Raw genomic sequence first — 18,168 nt, 5'->3', positions numbered from 1 at the left:
ATGCTATGAACACAATCAACGCTGCATCAAACTCAATTACAAAGACACGCACAAAGTACGGTACATCTACAAAACTTTCGACAAATTATCCAACACAACACTTTTTAGACAGACGGAAATGATTGTAAATTTAATACCAAGTTCAATATTTTTACAAAAACAGAGCAATCTCATAAGTTGGTCTCTGGACATGTGATCGCGGTCTCTGGACATGTGACCGACAAGAACTGTAAACCCAGAAATATGTGTGGGCCTTTTTCTCTCTCATGTTTTTAGCATGAGCAGATATCATTTAGTCGCAAAAACACACATTATAACTGCAAAAAATCTACTTTAAATTACTGTTACCGAGCTGACACAATGCTAAATTAAAGGTATAAAGGAAAAGCTGTAATTTTTAAAATAAATAAACAAAATAAAATGGCCGCAAATACTTCCAAGTTTACAGTATTAAGTGAATTTTCTGTAATGACCCAATGACTAGACATTTATTCATATGAAATGGTCCGCTGACCATGTGCTCACCTGAGATTCATGAACTTTGGGATTACTATACTAGACTGACATTACAGCAACATTTAAAATTTAGGAAGACAATCACAAAATAATATCAATTGGATCAAAGCAAAGTACTTTACATTCACAATATAGAGGTTGCACACCATTACGACTTCCAATCCAACTTCAACTTTGTGACAGCATTACAGTGGTACTTCTATTTAATCAAACTGATGAAAGTTTTCATACTGATTAAATCACTTGTATGTGAACAATAACTTTTGATATAATTTCTAATTGGACCTGTTCATAGGAAGGATATACATGTACTGAAATCATATGCCAAGTATTGAGGCGGCAGGACAACTTGAAGTATGACTTCATAATATCCCCTTACGCACAAGTCCAATTTTGAAATTGAAGCATTCGTTTACAGATACATGTAGTTTATCAACATGAAAATGTTCTTTAATCCAACTGAATGAACATTGACACCAGTTAAATTAAAGTTCTTGCTCGATAATGGTAATTCACTCTCAAATTTGAAGTCAGAAAGGGAGTCGTAAATGATTTTTGATGCGCGTCCTCTTCATTAAAACAGGACTCACCTGCAAGAGATCCCTGAACTACATAACAATAAAATTAAACAAATGTTGAACGAATTATCACGATCCATCATTTCGATAATCAATACACAAATGATTCATGCCAGAAATCAAATTTGGCAGTCAAATAACTTCTTTTTGTCAACACAAACTTCAAAGAAAATTATACAATATAGAAACCAAAAGGAATGTTTTCTTGTCCACAATTCTTTAAAATTCTTCTCGATAACACATCAGTCCTTATTCCAGAATACTCTCATCGTGCAGTTCCATATAGGGAATCACCTCAGTTGGGCCATCGACGATGTAACAGTCATCATCGCCAATGTACACCACACTGTCATCCAAGTCCTCAATGATCTGGATATCATCGTCAATGTGAATGATACGTTTCTCCGGGATGGTCATATTGTTGTGTCGAATGATGAACTTTTCTTCCTTCCCGTGTTCATTCATGCGTGTGATCAGTTCCTCCTTGATGTGTTTCTTGGAGTCGACAACTGACATCGAAGTGAGGTTCAGTTCTTTCATTTTCGATAATGTTTCGTCGATGACGTCTTTCTCACGTTTGATTTTTATGGCCTTTTTTATGTCCTCTGGTGAGACTGCAGGAGATTGCGATGTCTTTACTTTTACTGAGCTTGTGAGCCTTGGTTGAATGACAGGGGCAACCATCTGAAAAATCAAAATAGAATAAGCCTACAAGTCTGAAAATAATCTGCATGCCCAATACATATTAGCTTCAAGGTTGAGCCAACACTGATAACAACCAATGTTGCAATGTTGACAAATGATGACCTTACCCCATCTTGTCCCGCAATAAGACCCATGTCAATCAGACACTGCTTCATCCGGTAGTTGATGGTCAGGGTCTCAAGGAGTCGACCACGCCGAAATCTCATCATTGGGCGGCAGGTTGGTCGATTGGATTCCCTGAAGCGGAAATTCTCCCTCCCTGACTTTGTTGTTGTGAGACCCTGATTGCCTGAAGTAAATCATTTCTCTCATTCAATCAATGTGTTAAAACAATAGTTCTTCTCTGACAATAGTGTATTTCTGTATTTCTGTCATACTTATTTGAAGCATCTGTGAAAAAAGATCAAAATAGGTGATGAGCTCTGTTTGAGCAGAGTTTGATGTCAAATAGAACCAATCAGAAAGGTTTACATGAAGGACAATGCCACTGTGGGTTTGACTAGCCCCCCCCCCCCCACACACACACAAAAAGTACCCTCAAAACGAATCGTGGCAGCAACCCTGCACTGAGACATTTACCTCCATCAACCCTGCTGCAGTCCCTTTTGGTGGCCTGCTCAAAGCCATCTCCAGCACCTTTCATGCTCTCTTTGTTGGAGAAGTCTTTTGTGCTGTTAAACTGCTGCATCCTCACACCCTCGCACTTTGCTTCGATGCATTTGATTGTGATACTTCCAATATCCGAAAGCCTCTCGCTCTCGACTTGGTCAGTCTGAAAGAGTATTGTGAAAGGAATAATTAACATAATCAAAACTATTATGGCGGCATGGCATTATTATAACAGACCCAGCAACGTGCTCCCATTATTGAAGCCTGCAAGGCGACTTGTGGAAGCATGGAGTTCCAACTCATTATGTCTCATCCAAGAAACTACCAGAAAAAAAATTAGAAGACTTTTGAACAAATTTGGGCATAAAGGAAGATGATTCCTTTTCCCCCAAAATAAAAACTGACACGAGTGATTCAAAATCAAAGTATTTACAGTAAAAAACCTATTTACCACATTCCTAGCAAAACGAGGCAGAGAAAAAAGCAGCTCTCTATTAACGCCATCTTTGGTGAAACCATCAATTGTACTGAAGTGAAATATAATAAATATCAATTATCAAAAACAAGTTGCCACTTCTGATCATCAAAAAGAAAAAAAGAACTCGCCATTAATTTCAAGAGACATCCACGTCATGACAGAGACGGGCTATAATTGTACCACCTTTAAATACCTTACATACAGGTCTACTCACAAGACTTTCCCTCCAGAAAGAGGTTTGTTCCACACATATGCACCATCACAATACACCTCATACCAACAGGTCACCCACTTCGAGTGTGAAGGTGACAGTATGATCTTATACGGTGTCACAGGCCATGACTGAAATAAAATGGAAATTCAAAAATTAGATAAATACAGATAGCCTAGACCATTTAGGCTAACAGACATCCAGAAGAATGGGCATTGGTATTACAACTATTTTACTATACTATAGGTGGAGTAAGGGAGTTGTCTATTAGTCTAAAATAAAGCGTCCAGTCAGTGCATTTCCTCTAAGTCGAATCAAAGATGCCCACCGGCTGGGCTGGTAGATGCTTTTTACATGTACATTTGAGACAACAGCTCTCACATATTGCACAAAGATGTCTTTTAACTTGACTTTTTAAACCCGATGACTGAGAGAGTGAATCACCTGTGTTTCTGCTTCTCCACTAACCAACTCTGAAGTAGGCAAATAATATGATATTTCAGGAATATTCAAGTCACTCTCTACATAATACTGTTTTTCTTTTGTATATTCTATTAAATAGTCTTCCCCACACTTCAATGAAAAGCCAAAACATCTTCCAGAAGGCATTTTACAGAAGAATGACAGAAATCAAAGGTTTAAAATTCGCGCTCCTCCCTGAGATTAGGCTTTTCCAACAACGCTGCACAAGCCCCTTTGAGTGTATGAATAATACTGACTATTCACGTACTTTACTGTAACGATACAAAATATAGTTCTTACAATATCGACTTTAATTGAACATAAAACTCAATTGTTCATATTTTAAATGGTCAATAAGTATGACAATATAATTTTTCCGCTATGAATTTAATTTCTAGGGGAGAAAAAGACCAGATATTTGAATCATTTCGATCTTGATATTGGGTACAAAATGGTGTCGTTTTTTACAAAAACAAGTCGCAGAGGGCTATGCGTGTGGGCAGTGGCAGTACCTTTGTGAAGAGAAACTGTGTGTCACTTCCTTTCACGCATGCGCACTTTTGTATGTGACGCTTCCTGTAATTTTTCTGAAAATTTGCTTAGTTTTTACACATTAAAATCATGGATTTAGCCAAACCCCCTGATGGTATGTTTAATCATTCGAGTTAATCTGATAAGACATTTAGTCTACCTTCTTTCTTTGTACAATTAAATCCACCTTGACCCTTGAAACTCGAAAAAAAGTAAAACTGTGTGGTGCCAAAAACTTCAAGATTTTGATTTTCATTTCATGATTTGCCAATCCCAATGTCAGTCCAGTCCGCTCCAACTTACTAAGTCATGAAGTTGGCCTGCCCTTTGTACATACAAAATTGTTTATCTGCTGTTTTGGCATAACCATAGAGACGACTGGTAACCAGATCGGGTGTTTTCCTTTGTTTTCTATCTGCTGTCGGCAGTGACTTCGGTCCCATCCCAGATTACAGATATGCCGATGCTGAGTGATGGTAGGGTTTGCACATAACTCAAGTCTCAAACTAACCAATCAGCTAACAGTAACAGTGCCAGCAAATGACGCAAACCTTGCATAATCGGGTGCACAACATATACTTTATATGTCTTTTCATCCAGGATTTGGCAAGCTCCAGATAAACATTTAATCATCAACAGTCACCAGTTTCTTTTCTTATTTCAGATCCAGATCTAAAGAACATCATTGACAAGTTGGCAAATTTTGTTGCACGAAATGGACCGGAATTTGAACAGATGACCAAACAAAAACAGAAGGATAACCCCAGGTTTTCCTTCCTTTTTGGTGGTGAACATTTCAACTATTACCAGTGTAAAGTCAACACAGAGCAAGCCAGTGAGTATCTCAATATCATTGAAATATATACTCAATTTTATTCTTATCAGATCATGAGCTCAGATTTTTGTTGAGGTCGATTTGATCATTGCTTTTTAGTAAAATTTATAGCCAGACAAAGAATTCTTTATGAATTCTGGATGTACTGATTTGTAGAAGATATAAATTATAATGATCATCTTTCAATGAATTTTCATTTCATTGTAACATTATCCGTTTTTCAGTTTTCTTGGCCCAGGAAAAGCAAAAACTTGCTCACATTGTCCAGCCTCCACCAATTATACCACCACCAACTATACCCGTGTCGTCATGGCAACCAAACAACGAGATTCCACAGCTGCAGCAACAAATCCAACAGTTACAGCAGCAGATTCAACAACAACAGGAACAGACGTCTGCTCAGATCAAACAGAGTGAACAGAATCTGGCTGCTCAGTATCAGAGTTTCATGTCCCAACAACAGGCAAGTGCATCAGAGTCTCTCTTCTGTATATCACACAATTTTTTCTCTATGACTAGACACGTAGTCCATTTCACAAGAAAATTGCACTGTCCAGGAAGAAAGCCTCAAATGAAAATCAACTTCTTGTCAAATCAGAAAAAAATGATTGAGTTGAATTTACAAACATTTTGTGATTTTTTAATTCAACACCCGGAGTAGATAGTGCAATCAGTGACTTTGGTTAAGCAGAGATTTCTGTGTATACACTTTTTTACTCCGCTGAGTTCCAAATTATCAATGATTAATTTTACAGGTCCAGATTGATGAAGCCATTTTGAAGGCAAAGGAAGATCAGCTCCAGAAGTTGCTGAAAGAATGTGATGTCCCTATGGAAGAACTTGACACAATTGTCCAGCCCATTATTGAATCATGCACCAAGGATGCTATATCTGTAAGTAAAATGAGGTGTGACATTCTGCATCTGCATTGAATTCTTAAAAAGTTTGATGGTTTAAGTCTACCACCGTGGCTCCTTATCAAAGTGTATAGTAGAACTGTCACAAATTGATCACAAAGTACATGTATGTAAATTATATTGTGTATGTCCTCAGCCATACCAATTAAACAATTAAAAGGTATTAATTTCCTTGTCGGCGTAAATGAAAAGGAATTCATTAGTTGTCAATTTCCTGTATTAACTAACTTTTTTTCTTCTGCAGGGTGGTAAAAACTGGATTTTCTCTCATAACCTCTCTCCTAGTCACGGCACGCTGTTTGCTCACTATTTAATGATGAGGTAAATATGTTATCTGTGAATTATTTGCTGTTAGTTCAGAAATTTTGGTCGGATTGAATGACTAATATGCCTAAAACAACGTGTTGTTGAAATTTGAACCTCTCTCCAGATTGGCTCGAAACATTTATACAATTGCTAAAATAGTAATTATTACCAAAATCTGAACACTATTGGAAGTAAGCAGTTGAGGCTTCGTCATATATTTTATCTATTCATTTACTATCTGTTGAATTTTTTTTCAGGGTAACAGCCAATGACGCATCCTTCCAAACGAAGCTACATCTTATCTATTTGATAAATGATGTTCTTCATCACTGGTAAGCCAGCCCTGATACATTTACAAGAAGTACCTTGTTGCAATATTCTCTTGTGTCCTACCTTCGTCCGTTGGTATTGCCTAAAAAATTAGTGATGATTCCAACGATCTGTAACCTCTTACTTCAAGCCTCTTCCTCCGATGAAACAATCTTGAAACCAGTTAACAAGGAAATAAGATTTCAAGAAGATTCTATTTCATCATAGCTTTTCCGCTCTGAAATCAAATCCGTTATTTCACAGACTTATCCTAGATTCACAAATATCATTTTCTACTTTTCAGCATAAGAAAGAATGCTGATGACTTACACAACTGTATCGAAGATGTCGTCATACCTATTTTCTGTTCTGCACATGAAGGCATTGCACCTGAGAAGAAGGTCAAACTTACAAAGGTGATTTCTTTAGTGAGAATATCCAATTCACTCATTGACTCATTGCTTTTGTTAGCTCGTTCTAAGTTGATCCTTTCACTCTCTCTCCCTTTGCAGTTGTTAACCTTGTGGGAACAGAACAAATATTTTGGTCAGTCTATTCTTGAGGTAAGTTGGCTGCAGTTCTTTTCTTAAGTTCTTACATCAGCAAGGCAAGATTAGTGGCATGGTGGTTAGAAAGCCGGGCTGATGATTAGGATGTCGCAGGTTCAACTCTCTGAAACATGTGATTCCTTCGTGTTGTCTTATAATGTTCTTGCAATGGTGTCCATCAAATATCTGTTGTGCTGAAATCCTTTGAGCTGCTTGAAACAGATCTTTTGTTCTGTCTGATCATTTTGAGTACTCCTAATACATTTACCACTGTTGTTTACAATTCCAGCAATTGAAGGATCCTCCTACTGCCATGCAAACATATCAGGTATGTATCAGTCTTTTCCACTCTGAAATAAATTCAGCAGCGGTATGCTCTTCTCGGCTTTCACAGAGAACAGACAATAGACATATTCCTCCTTAAGACTGCAGCTCCTGACGGGTTTGAACAACTTGACTTGCATGTCATCGCACATGGTGTACGACTTCTAAGGTGAAAACCCCAATTCCCCATTTTTCCCATCAAATCTTACAAAACTACCTCATGCTGACCATCAGTTTATAAGTTACACTAGTGTTTATTAACTTCCTCCTTAATTACAGAAAAGCCTCACAGTCAGATACCAATCTGTCGTCACGGTGATTACGACAGCAATCCAACAGCAGTATGGTAACCTCCAAAGGCAGCATCAGGAGTTTGTGGACCACGTCAGTCGACATATAGGGACTTTACAGCAGCAAGTGTCCAGTTTACAACAGCAGTTAGCTCAGGCACAGGCCCAGGCGACTAGTTCTGGTGAGCAATAAACTTTTCAGCTACATTCAGAGAAGTTTGAAAGCGACATAGATCAACAAAATTACAGGACTATTTGTGTTCATTCAATTATCTAGAATTACAAAATGAATAGATTTGGCCTTAATAGCATAAGTCTAAGAAGTGAAACATTGAAGCATCTTTTACTCTATTTGCATCTCATTTCAGCACCTCCATCCCAGATGCCACCAATTCCTCCGAGCATTGTAGCTGCATCAATGGGGCAACAGGTACGTTTGGAATCTTCCATCTTTCATATTTTGTTGTCTTTCCTGCTGCCCGGTCCTCCTTTTCAAATCCTATAATGTTTTCAATCAATTTCAGATCCAGTCAGTGACTGCTGCAGTACCAACACAACCTATTGTAACTTCTGGACCTCCTGTGGTAAGTTCTGTACTTCTATTCTTTCTAAACCATTGGGTCTAATAAGGCATCGATATCGATATAAGGGGTCGAATATCTTTTTTTGACTGGGACATGGGACCGATGACAACTAGTCATGTACTACATGACCAGCTACATGTACTGCACAAAGCCTTCACACAAAAAATCTAGCCGAATGGTGTCACCCTGCAGGTCCAGCTGTAAAGAGAGAGACAAATGGCAATAATTCGGTGTTCCCTCTTTCAGATTCCAGTCAATACATCTATACCCCCACCTGCGCCGTTTCCCCCTCCAAACTTTGATCCATCGGTACCGCCACCAAACTTCAACCAGCCACCACCACCGGTGTTCAGTCAGGGTCCGGGTCCGAGGTTTAACGGGCCACCAGGTAAGCCGGCAATCGGGGACATGGAGTTCGAAGTCACATCAGTGGCGAGTGGTGAGTGATTCAACCAAATATCACGCATGACCTCCATATCTCCTGATTTGATTTCGTTTCATTCCGGTTTCATTTGTTGTGAAGAAACTTTTGCAAGCTTTATTCATACAATTTTAGATGATTGTTTTGCATGTACATAATTTTGTTTCCATAATGATGCAATAATCTTGTCAATTTATTCAGTCTGTTTCAGAAATGGATTACTTATTTATTTGAATATAAAATGAAGTGTGCTTTCCTTTCGTGTCTTTAATTATGAAAGGTTTCTGATGTTCAATTAAAAAATAGTATTCATATACTCATATCCATACAAACTTTTATCATTTCATTCGTCCTCTTTTGTTATTTGTGTGAGTTCTTACTTTGCTCAAGCATGTGAAGGTTTTTTGACATGCAGTGCCAACCACTCATGAAATGGTCTAAAGATATGTAGGTACCAGCTTAATGTTGCAAAGAAAATTCAAGGCTGTTTTCATTAATACACACGTCAAGCAATAAACTCGTGTTTTACAACAACAAAAATTCTGACTATCTACTCCTCGTTCCCTCTGTTGACAGTCAACTTGAATGCACCCCCTCCGAGGGTGATTGGACCAGGACCAGGACCAGGACAGGGACCCGGACCAGGACCAGGACCTCTGCCCCTCCCGTTGCCAGATCTTTCCAAGCCTCCTCCAGGGTTTATACCTCGACTGCAGGCGGCGCCCCCGCCATCTTTTCCTCCACCACAGGAGTCGGATCTAACGCCAAATGTACCGTACTTTGAACTGCCTGCTGGTTTGATGGCCCCACTGGTCAAGGTATGTTAACTCGTCTTCCAAAATCTGGCTTGATGGTTGAAAAATATTAAAGTTTGTTTAGTATATTTTTAACCGGAGTGAATTGGCCAGGCAGATTTGGCTTATAAGACACTCTTCACCCTTAACCCTCAGTTAAATGCTCCACTAGAGGTTTAAATCTTGAAATTCGACAAACAATAAGCAATTTTGAGTCACATTTGGCAAGTAAGGGCAGTTCTAACAATTCCCCGAAGAGACCTCAATGAATGTTGTTTGGGTGTGTAATGAGGGTTTTTCACTATTTAGAGAACAGTTCAGATGTATTGTTAATAATTGTAAATAAATCACCTATTTGAAATCTGATGTCATTTGTTTTTTTAGCTGGAGGAAGCAGAATATCGTCCCCTAGATCCTAAAGACATACGCCTGCCTCCCCCAATGCCTCCCAGTGAACGACTACTGGCTGCAGTGGAAGCCTTCTACAGCGCACCATCTCATGAAAGACCAAGGGATAGGTAAGCTGAATATTGTGGTTCAGGAACCTTAAATGAGAATTACTTTGTGTTGAGAATTTTTAAGACAAATTATTTACGGTAGTACGGTAGTTATGTTACACAAATTTTTGCATGCCACTCCGTGAAGTGCTAATTCCTTTGCCTCCCTCTCTTGAAGGAGGAATACTTTCGGGTGAATAACACCTCCAAGTGCAGAGCAAATGCTGAAGAAGAAGAAAAGTCTCAGCAGTAAACTTCTCAAGGTGAATCATTCAATTTAAATCTTTAATTTCATATTCATTTCAGTGAAGGGTGGGAAAAGTTAGGACTCTACGAATTCTTCAAAGCAAAACAAAAGGCTAAGAAGCTGAGAGAGAAAGAAAAAGAAAAGGAGTTTATGGAAAAGAAATCTCTGCCACCCAAGAGGTCGAGGTCAAGGTCAAAATCAAGGACACCTCCTAGGCGAAGAAGACGGTTCAATAGTGCTGGCAGCGATTCGAGGTAAGGTGTTCTCTGCTTTGTCCCTTCATGAGTTCTCCTCAAAGTCTATTTCCTGATGGTTACATTATTGTCTGATGATTTTATACTTTACAGTGTGTCAGTAAGTAAGCCAAAAATCCAAAATATGTGATACACCAGGGTTGAAGGCTAGAGAGTGCACTTGTAACACCCCCTCTTCCCCCAAAAGCAGCATATGAATTGGATGAAGTATTTGTATATCCGTCTACACAACTGCATTGTCATGATTTATATCCTGTATGACCTACACAATTAGAAATTTTCAAACTCAATGATGAATTTCAAATATTTACTGAACTAAGTAGGCCTTAAGCTAAGCTGATTGTATTTGTATTCTTTTGAAGGTCAAGGTCAAGAAGTCGATCAAAATCTGCCTCGCCACTGCCGTATAAACGATCATCGCGATCCCGGTCGCGGTCACCAGTTGCACAGTTTAATAAGAGAATGGATAGGAGTCCCACACCACCGTTGTGAGTATCTTGACTTGAGGCCTCTCAAGAAGTAATAAAGACTAGTCTTTATAAGTTCTTGCTTCTATGTGTTAAAATGACAAAATGAGTTGGATGCTTTATGATGTGATCTTGTTAAAGTGGACAGTTTAAACAGGTTTTGAAGAATTTATTGTGTTTCGTCAATCCAATTCACTGCTACTGGCTTAAGAATAACCCAATGTCCCCTGCCTACGATTGTGAGAATTGCACAGTAAAACACAAGGCGCAATGTATCTTTTAATCCTTACCTCATTTTCTCTATCAGATTTGAGCAAATGTACACTCCACCGGTGAGAGATGGACGATTAGGGGAAGAAAACAAAGGCCATAAACTATTAAAAAAGATGGGTAAGGTTTTGATGTTCCGTGGTATTCCTACTAATTTCGTGGTATATTCCCCTCGTTGCATCTCCAGTCTTGTTGAAAGGCACCCAACCATATGTGATATTATTACAAAGAAGCCTTCTGGCTGACACAAATGTAAGTTTTTATGAAAATATGAATGTGGCTGTTTAATCAAGCCATTACAGGCCTCCTGGACCAAAGTAGATCAGAAGGCAAAATTTGCAGACAACTTGCACCTTCGAGTATCAGTTTACTGTACTGAGCCACAGTGGTGCATGGGTCTCTGACTAGTGGCCATAAGGATCCTTTGCAAATATATGCCTTACTCCACCCAGTTGTAATAATGGGTACTGACAAAACCAGAGACGTCGTTTTGGTCATTTCATTTCATTACGTCCATATGCTCCTGGCTGATTTTCGTTTCTAACCCACCTTGCTGAATGTTTTCTTGTGACTGTTTTCAGGATGGTCGGGCTCGGGCCTGGGTGCCTCTGAGCAGGGCATAACAAATCCAATTGAGCATGGTGAAGTCCGAGATCGTATGGATATGTACAAAGGCATTGGAATCAACATCCAGGACCCATTTGAGCAGTTCCGGAAGAGTAAAAGCCAAGGATTCATACAAAGGATGAAGGCAAGTATTTATGCTTTGTATTATTTTCAAGTGGGTATTTGACAGCTAAGTGCTGATAGGAGAGTGCATTCTAGCAGTAACATACTCCTATGCCTTTACAGTTGTGCCGTAGAAATTTCAAAACTTTATAGATCGATCTATTGACTGAAGTGAGATACAGTTGTCCTTGTAATGTAAGATTCCATGGTCTCATCTTGTCTGATCATTAATTTATCTGGTCAATGGCTACATCATCTGTTCTTCTATTTTCAGCTTAACACAGAAATTGTGAAAGGGAAGAAAGCTCGAAGTGAGCGTGACTAGTTGCAAATCAAGAACTGTTAAATGCCAAGAGGCACTTTGGAGAAATTCAACACACAGTCGTATAACTTTTCCATCTCAAACTCATGCCATGTTCTTGACTACTATCAGTATGTGTAGTAGAGTTGGTGATTTGAGCAAAAAATGATCTTGCATGAACGCATCAGGGTGGACCATTTAATTGGAATCAAACTGATAATCATGTTCACAGTGAAACAAATTCCATGCTTTCAACTCCGAAAATTGTTGTCTTCGCTGAACAACCTAGATTTTTTGTTAGAGATTTATGTTGTTAATCAAGAAGTGTATTACAGAGATGTTTTGAGGCGATTTCAAAATTAACGCTTGTCCTCAGAGTGATGAAAGACAGATATTCACACAACAGAAGTTGCAGGAGTTCTTGATTAGGAGTCTGTGTCCAGGAATTGTCTAGGAGGGTATGTGAAGGTGAAAATTACATGTACATCTGCACACTTTTTGCTGCAATTTAAAAAAAAATCAAATAAATGTATGAAAATATTAAAAGATTGTTCATTTGTTGCTTTTCTAAGAGGTTTTTCAACTCTAACTGATTGTGATAGGTCTGTTTTTGGGCCTGTTGGCAAGTGTCTTTACTGATTTGGGACAGGTTGTGACAGTTCCCTGAGGCAAAAGTTGCCATAACGGTAGTTGTGTGTTTGATTTTCTGTTAACCCAGCAACTTGGATCTGGTTGATAGAAACGCTAGAAGAGTACGGGCGTGGTTACCAAGACGTGTTGTCCTTGATGTTGAGTCCTAACGTCGACATAGTGCGTAGACGGTGGATCCAGAAAAACTAGAGTCTGATTGCCTTGGCTTGGGCGCCATCTGGAGGGATGTGCATGAACTCAAGGACCGAAATGATGATGTCTTCCAGGCCATGGTGGCCCGGGAGGTTAAAGTGATGCCCTATGACATCAGTAGCGATGTTTTTGTTGACGCTATAGAAATGTCCTTGAAAACGTTCTGATAGTGAGCGCTTGGTTTCGCCCACATATTGTATGTGACATTGTCTACATTGAATGCAATAAATAACATTGTTGCTTTTACAACAAATTTTAATTTTTGTGTTATATATCTTCCCCGTCGTCGTGCTATAGTGATGCGTCCCGTCTTGTCTAGACGGGGACAATATCTACAGAGACAGGACCAGTGTGGGGGTTGGTTGTGCTATGCGCTACAACCGTGGAAGGCCCTAATTTAGCTCGGACTAGTTTGTCCCAGAGATTTTTGGCGCTGTAGAAGTGTCCTTGGAAACGTTCTAATAGATTTTTGGGTCTTCTGAAACCATGTATAATTGGTGTCTCATACAGGTGTAGAGTCGTTTACGTCTTGCTAGAATGTCCAAATTGTCTTTTATAATGGTTGCCGGTTGTGTTAGCGCCGGGTTGAAGGTTGTGACAAAATAAAAAGGAGCTTTGTCTTCCTCCTGAGTTCCTATTGGGGTGAGGTCCGGATTGAGAAGAGACTGGCGGTCTTGCCTATGTGCCCGTATGAGGGCCGTCTCTATGAGTTGCTTAGGGTAGCCATACTCCGTTCTAGTCCACTAGCATAACTGATGAGGTCACCCATGTACCGAAACCGTTCTCTGACCACACTTATATCCTGTCGCTCATCTCCCGCCCATGAATGACGGCAGCATATCATTCAAGCGCACACCCTAATCTCCCGGAACCTCCCTTGACAACCACACCAGTCAAGACCGGGACATCACCACCACCACGGGACAACCGATGACTCACCAACAGGGTTGAGACGTCAATACGTAAGGAAAATCCAATGATACTTTTTCTGAATTGACGCCACGCCAGTCACAACGGTCTTACCTTTGGACAAGGCAGCAGCTCAACCTACGTCTACAAACTTGGATCTGGTTGTTCTGATATTTAACTATTAAACAGAAATACCTCTGGGTCCAGTTCCCTTGTATCTTTACTGATTTGGGACAGGTTGTGACGGTTCTGTTTGAATATCACAATTAAAGCAACTCATTGTGACCTTGTCTGTACTGGTATTGAATTGGTTGTGACCATTCAAAAATTTACAGTACCTCTGACATAATGACGACATATCTGCCTAGATGTCCTTTATATATTGATATTATTAGTGACAGTAGGCTTGGTTGTCCCAGTCGCTCCTTTGATGGGGGATTAAGTGTGACCAGTGTTTTACTCTGGAATTGTCGTGGTGCCTTCATTGGTGTAGCTGGTTGTGACAAACCTTTTGATCTGGTATTCCAAGTATCTCAATGCTCCGGGATGATGCTTGTGACAGGTCAAATAATTTCAGGTGGTTGTTCCAGAAGGTACCACAAAGGTCGGCAGCGATTGATGCATACTTTGGATACAGGTACAAGTACCTCTACAGTGACTTGTCTATCAACTTCAACCTGGATGGGCGTAAGTCAGTCACAATTACTCTTCACTTTCTCCTGTCTTTGGCTACACAGCAGCGTCATTCCATTCCAATCATATTGACTTTCCGGAGATCTCCCTGGGTCTTCCCCAGGTTGTGCCAGGTCTTCTACTGCTTCATTTTCCCCTGAATAGGATATTGTCTCAAGGCGCAACAAGCAATACTCTTTGTCCTGTGGATCGTGTGGCTTATCAAATTTCATTTCTGTCTGGTCACATCCTGTCCAGTCCAGATAATTTCCAAAGATCCTCTGACTTTGTCTTTCAAGAGGTCTCTGCATCCTTGTGTCAGTAGAATATCATGTGGCGGATCTGTTACTCCGTGTCTACTGATTGTCCAAGTACATCATCTTGTTACATCACAAGGACAGGTTGTGATGATCAGTTCATCTGTTTTATGGTTGTTAATTCAAAGATAGAGTATTCTATTAGAATTTGATAGGTTGTCGTTCTGTGTCTGGTTGTGACAGATCAGAGACCGTCTAGTTGTCCACGAAACTAAACCTATGCGAAACAGGTTGTGACGCATTCTAGCTATGCTCGTGGTGGAATGGTTGTGACATCAGATTAAACTGCTGGACATATGTCCAGCTGTCAAATATATTGGATGGCCGAGCTGCTAATATGTGGTTGGTTGCCAAATTACCTCCACCGATCTGTGGCGGGCCGATGCTACATGGTTGTGCAATTAGTTGATCCAGAGACTGAGACAATAAAGTGTGATATGTGGCAGGTAATCCACGGGTGCAAATGGTCTGGTTATTTGTGATATTGGTGACTATATTTTGGTGTATGTCATACCGAATGGGGTGTGATCTGTTACCATGGGTATGGTGTAGCTGGTTGTCCAACTTCCTTTTTAGCTCACCGTAGGGGAGTCTACCGCAGTGTCCGGCTTCCGTCGTCGTCGTCATCGCCGTCCGTCGTCGTCGTCGTATCCTATTTCAGAAACAGTGGCACGTTTCTTAACCACTAAAGCTATGAACTTCAAACTTGGTACACATGACCCCCTCGGTCAGATGAACTCGGACACTAAATTTCGGTCCGGTCTGATTCTTGACTTGGTCACCAGGGGGCCAAAAGCCAATAACCTGAAAAGTGCGATATCTCGGGTATTACTAATTCGTTTTTGGTAAAATTTTTATGGTAGGTACTCGTAACAAGGATACATCACATATGATACGGGTTTTTGATTTGACGTACTTGTCAACGTCACAGAGGTCAAATGGCGTAAATTGGCCATTTGAGCGTAACTGTGACACGTTTCTTAACCCCTAAGGCTATGAACTTGGGACTTTATACAAAGAAACCCCTAGGTCAGCTGACCTCTGACCCTGAATTTCAGTCCGGTTTAATTCTTGACTTGGCCACCAGGGGGCCAAAAGTGAAAACCTAGATAAGTGTGATATCTCGCTTATTAATGATTCGTTTTCAATAAAAATTTTATGGTAGGTTCTCCAAGCAAGGGTACATCACTTTTCATATGAATTTTTGATTTGACCTGCTTTTCAAGGTCACAGAGGTCAAATGGCGTAAATTAGTCGTTTGAGTGTAACTACGGCACGTTTCTTAACCACTAAAGCTATGAACTTGAAATTTGGTACACATGACTCCCTACGTCATGTTACCTCGGACACCGAATTTCGATCTGATCTGGTATTCAAAATGGCCACCAGGAGGCCAAAACTAAAATAGGTAAAAAGTGCAATATCTCGATTATTAGTGACTTGTTTTTGATGATATTCTTATGGTACTTACCCAAAGCAACGATACATCACATGTCATACCGACTTTGGTTTGACCTATATACTATATATGTACAATGTTTCTTAACCAGGATGAATTCCAAAGCACCAAATATCTATACGGTGAGCACAATGACCCTGGCCGTTTCATTTGAATGTTTGATGTGGTTTTTGAAGTGGTCCGAGATCTGCTCAGTGGTGACGTCAATTCGAGTTAAATTATCTGATCTGGTCTCCTCATACTTTATTATCAACGCTCTTCTTCTTTGTGACTGTCCAGTCCGCTCAACTTTTATGATTTCAATTATTCTAAAAGGACTGTGAGTGTTGTGCTATTTCATTCATGTTGTATATGATAACTCCCGAAGACAGTTTAGATATAGATCAAGTACAACCTGGCCGCATTTTTCACGCGCAGTAGTGCCTGTACAGATCTTATTTCGCTATTTCACTCGACTTCTTGTGTTGTTACATTTTGAATGCTACTTGCCATTCCCACGCATTTTTAGAAAAAAAGCTAATCTTAGCCATTTGGTTTCACAAGCATAAGAAATTGGTCTCTTGTTGAGCTATTGACCAGAGTATACAAATCTTTCCTTTGGCAAATCTGTCGCCACCTTCTTTGGCTTATTCCCGTCTGTTTAACCCAAAGTTAACAACATCAATTCCATAGCCGGTCAAAGGCTTGGGCATTCACCAAAGGGCCTAGGCTTCGGAACAAATTTGAATAATGTCATAGAATGTGGGGCCACATTGTGAAAACTTGGTGAACAGTCTTATTTGAGTACTTTAGCACAACCAAGAAGGAGCCTTTCTGAGTGTTTTCAATCCAAACAGGGGTCCTAAAAATGTAAAGGAGTGGGTCACGAAAGAGAGCGAGTGTCGCCAGATGACAAAACCTATAGGGCACCCCCTAGTGGGTAGTGCATGGGTAGTGGGTAGTGCTTTTAGGGGGTCCCAACCTATTGAGGCGCACAGCTTATAATAAAAGCTCTGAATGGAAAATGCGTCCTGTTTTGAGACCATTGTCTAATATATGATACCCCGCTAGAAATATCCTGCACCTCGATTCTCGCATCTCCTCGCCCCCTCCCCCTCCTGAGGACTTAAATCATGCGTTCACAGTGAAACTTATGAGAGAAACACGACAATGTCACATGTTACATTTGGACTCCCTCTCTATAAATCTCTGAAGGGCTGAAAATTAACCAGGGGAGAAAGACAAGTTTCGGCTTATCACGGCGCGGACGGAAAAATGACAGGAGCAGCATCACTAATCATCCTTTAATTGATTCTTAAAGGACCACTCGCGTAATGGGATGATCGGGCCGATTATCGAGGTGGTTGATGTCTTTCACATTCACTTCATGTAGACTCTTTCTAAGTGTAAGAGGTCAATGATCAAGCCTATGACTTGTCTGCGCATGATACACTAGTATTTGATTAACTAGACTTGGAGACCAGTATTATTTATGGGCGTTATTTATTTCGTTTTTATTTCATTCGTTAATAGCAATAACCTGTACCAATTCTGGCTCAAGTCTCCCCTCCTTTTGTTGACACCGCCTGTGCTTGAATGAGAACGCATGAGGAGCTTTAAATACATATTTAGTATACATTATGCAGATCACAGGCCCATAGTGATATTTCATACAAATCAAGCCATATCCCAAAGGGAATCCTTCGGGCCCGAACCATGCATTATGCCCGAGTTGCCGTGTTACGCATGCGCAATTGGTCAATTAAAGGTCCTTGGCGCATGCGTTCGTCAGCTGTAGTGCTCAGA

The 18,168-nt window shown here is 40.1% G+C and overlaps 2 protein-coding genes across 3 annotated transcripts; one reads left to right on the top strand and one right to left on the bottom strand.

Annotated features, from left to right (window-relative positions):
• Positions 1 to 1,021: 1,021 nt before the first annotated feature.
• Positions 1,022 to 2,517, bottom strand: LOC135487309 (uncharacterized). Its single transcript, XM_064770931.1, has 3 exons — positions 2,379 to 2,517; positions 1,907 to 2,088; positions 1,022 to 1,778 (listed from the first exon to the last, which is right to left on the bottom strand). Exons 1-3 carry the CDS (start codon positions 2,485 to 2,487, stop codon positions 1,344 to 1,346), a joined length of 726 nt encoding a protein of 241 aa, XP_064627001.1. The 5' UTR covers positions 2,488 to 2,517; the 3' UTR covers positions 1,022 to 1,343.
• A 1,602-nt stretch (positions 2,518 to 4,119) lies between these two features.
• Positions 4,120 to 12,711, top strand: LOC135486987 (calcium homeostasis endoplasmic reticulum protein-like). Of its 2 annotated transcripts, none has more exons than XM_064770226.1 (20): positions 4,120 to 4,205; positions 4,755 to 4,925; positions 5,150 to 5,388; positions 5,681 to 5,818; positions 6,087 to 6,163; positions 6,406 to 6,480; positions 6,762 to 6,873; positions 6,970 to 7,020; positions 7,295 to 7,333; positions 7,609 to 7,801; positions 7,988 to 8,049; positions 8,144 to 8,203; positions 8,450 to 8,591; positions 9,201 to 9,442; positions 9,803 to 9,936; positions 10,222 to 10,416; positions 10,779 to 10,904; positions 11,191 to 11,273; positions 11,735 to 11,904; positions 12,157 to 12,711. In XM_064770226.1, the coding sequence occupies exons 1-20, from the start codon at positions 4,181 to 4,183 to the stop codon at positions 12,205 to 12,207; spliced, it is 2,385 nt and encodes a 794-aa protein (XP_064626296.1). In that variant the 5' UTR covers positions 4,120 to 4,180; the 3' UTR covers positions 12,208 to 12,711. The 2 variants fall into 2 exon arrangements, with proteins under 2 accessions (XP_064626296.1, XP_064626295.1); XM_064770225.1 differs by having other exon boundaries at positions 8,450 to 8,642.
• Positions 12,712 to 18,168: the final 5,457 nt, after the last annotated feature.

This window comes from Lineus longissimus, chromosome 4 (genome assembly GCF_910592395.1).
Source record: "Lineus longissimus chromosome 4, tnLinLong1.2, whole genome shotgun sequence".
NCBI lineage: Eukaryota > Metazoa > Nemertea > Pilidiophora > Heteronemertea > Lineidae > Lineus > Lineus longissimus.
Note: the sequence above shows the minus strand (reverse complement) of the source record. Positions and strands in the feature narration are given on the sequence as shown.

Coding starts and splice junctions, on each gene's coding strand:
- LOC135487309 (XM_064770931.1), bottom strand. CDS start 2,487: ATGCAGCAGTTTAACAGCACAAAAGACTTCTCCAACAAAGAGAGCATG. Junction 2,089..2,378: donor CTGCAGCAGGGTTGATGGAG/GTAAATGTCTCA, acceptor GATTTACTTCAG/GCAATCAGGGTCTCACAACA. Junction 1,779..1,906: donor TTATTGCGGGACAAGATGGG/GTAAGGTCATCA, acceptor TTGATTTTTCAG/ATGGTTGCCCCTGTCATTCA.
- LOC135486987 (XM_064770225.1), top strand. CDS start 4,181: ATGGATTTAGCCAAACCCCCTGATG. Junction 9,443..9,802: donor TGATGGCCCCACTGGTCAAG/GTATGTTAACTC, acceptor TTGTTTTTTTAG/CTGGAGGAAGCAGAATATCG. Junction 11,905..12,156: donor GATTCATACAAAGGATGAAG/GCAAGTATTTAT, acceptor TTCTATTTTCAG/CTTAACACAGAAATTGTGAA.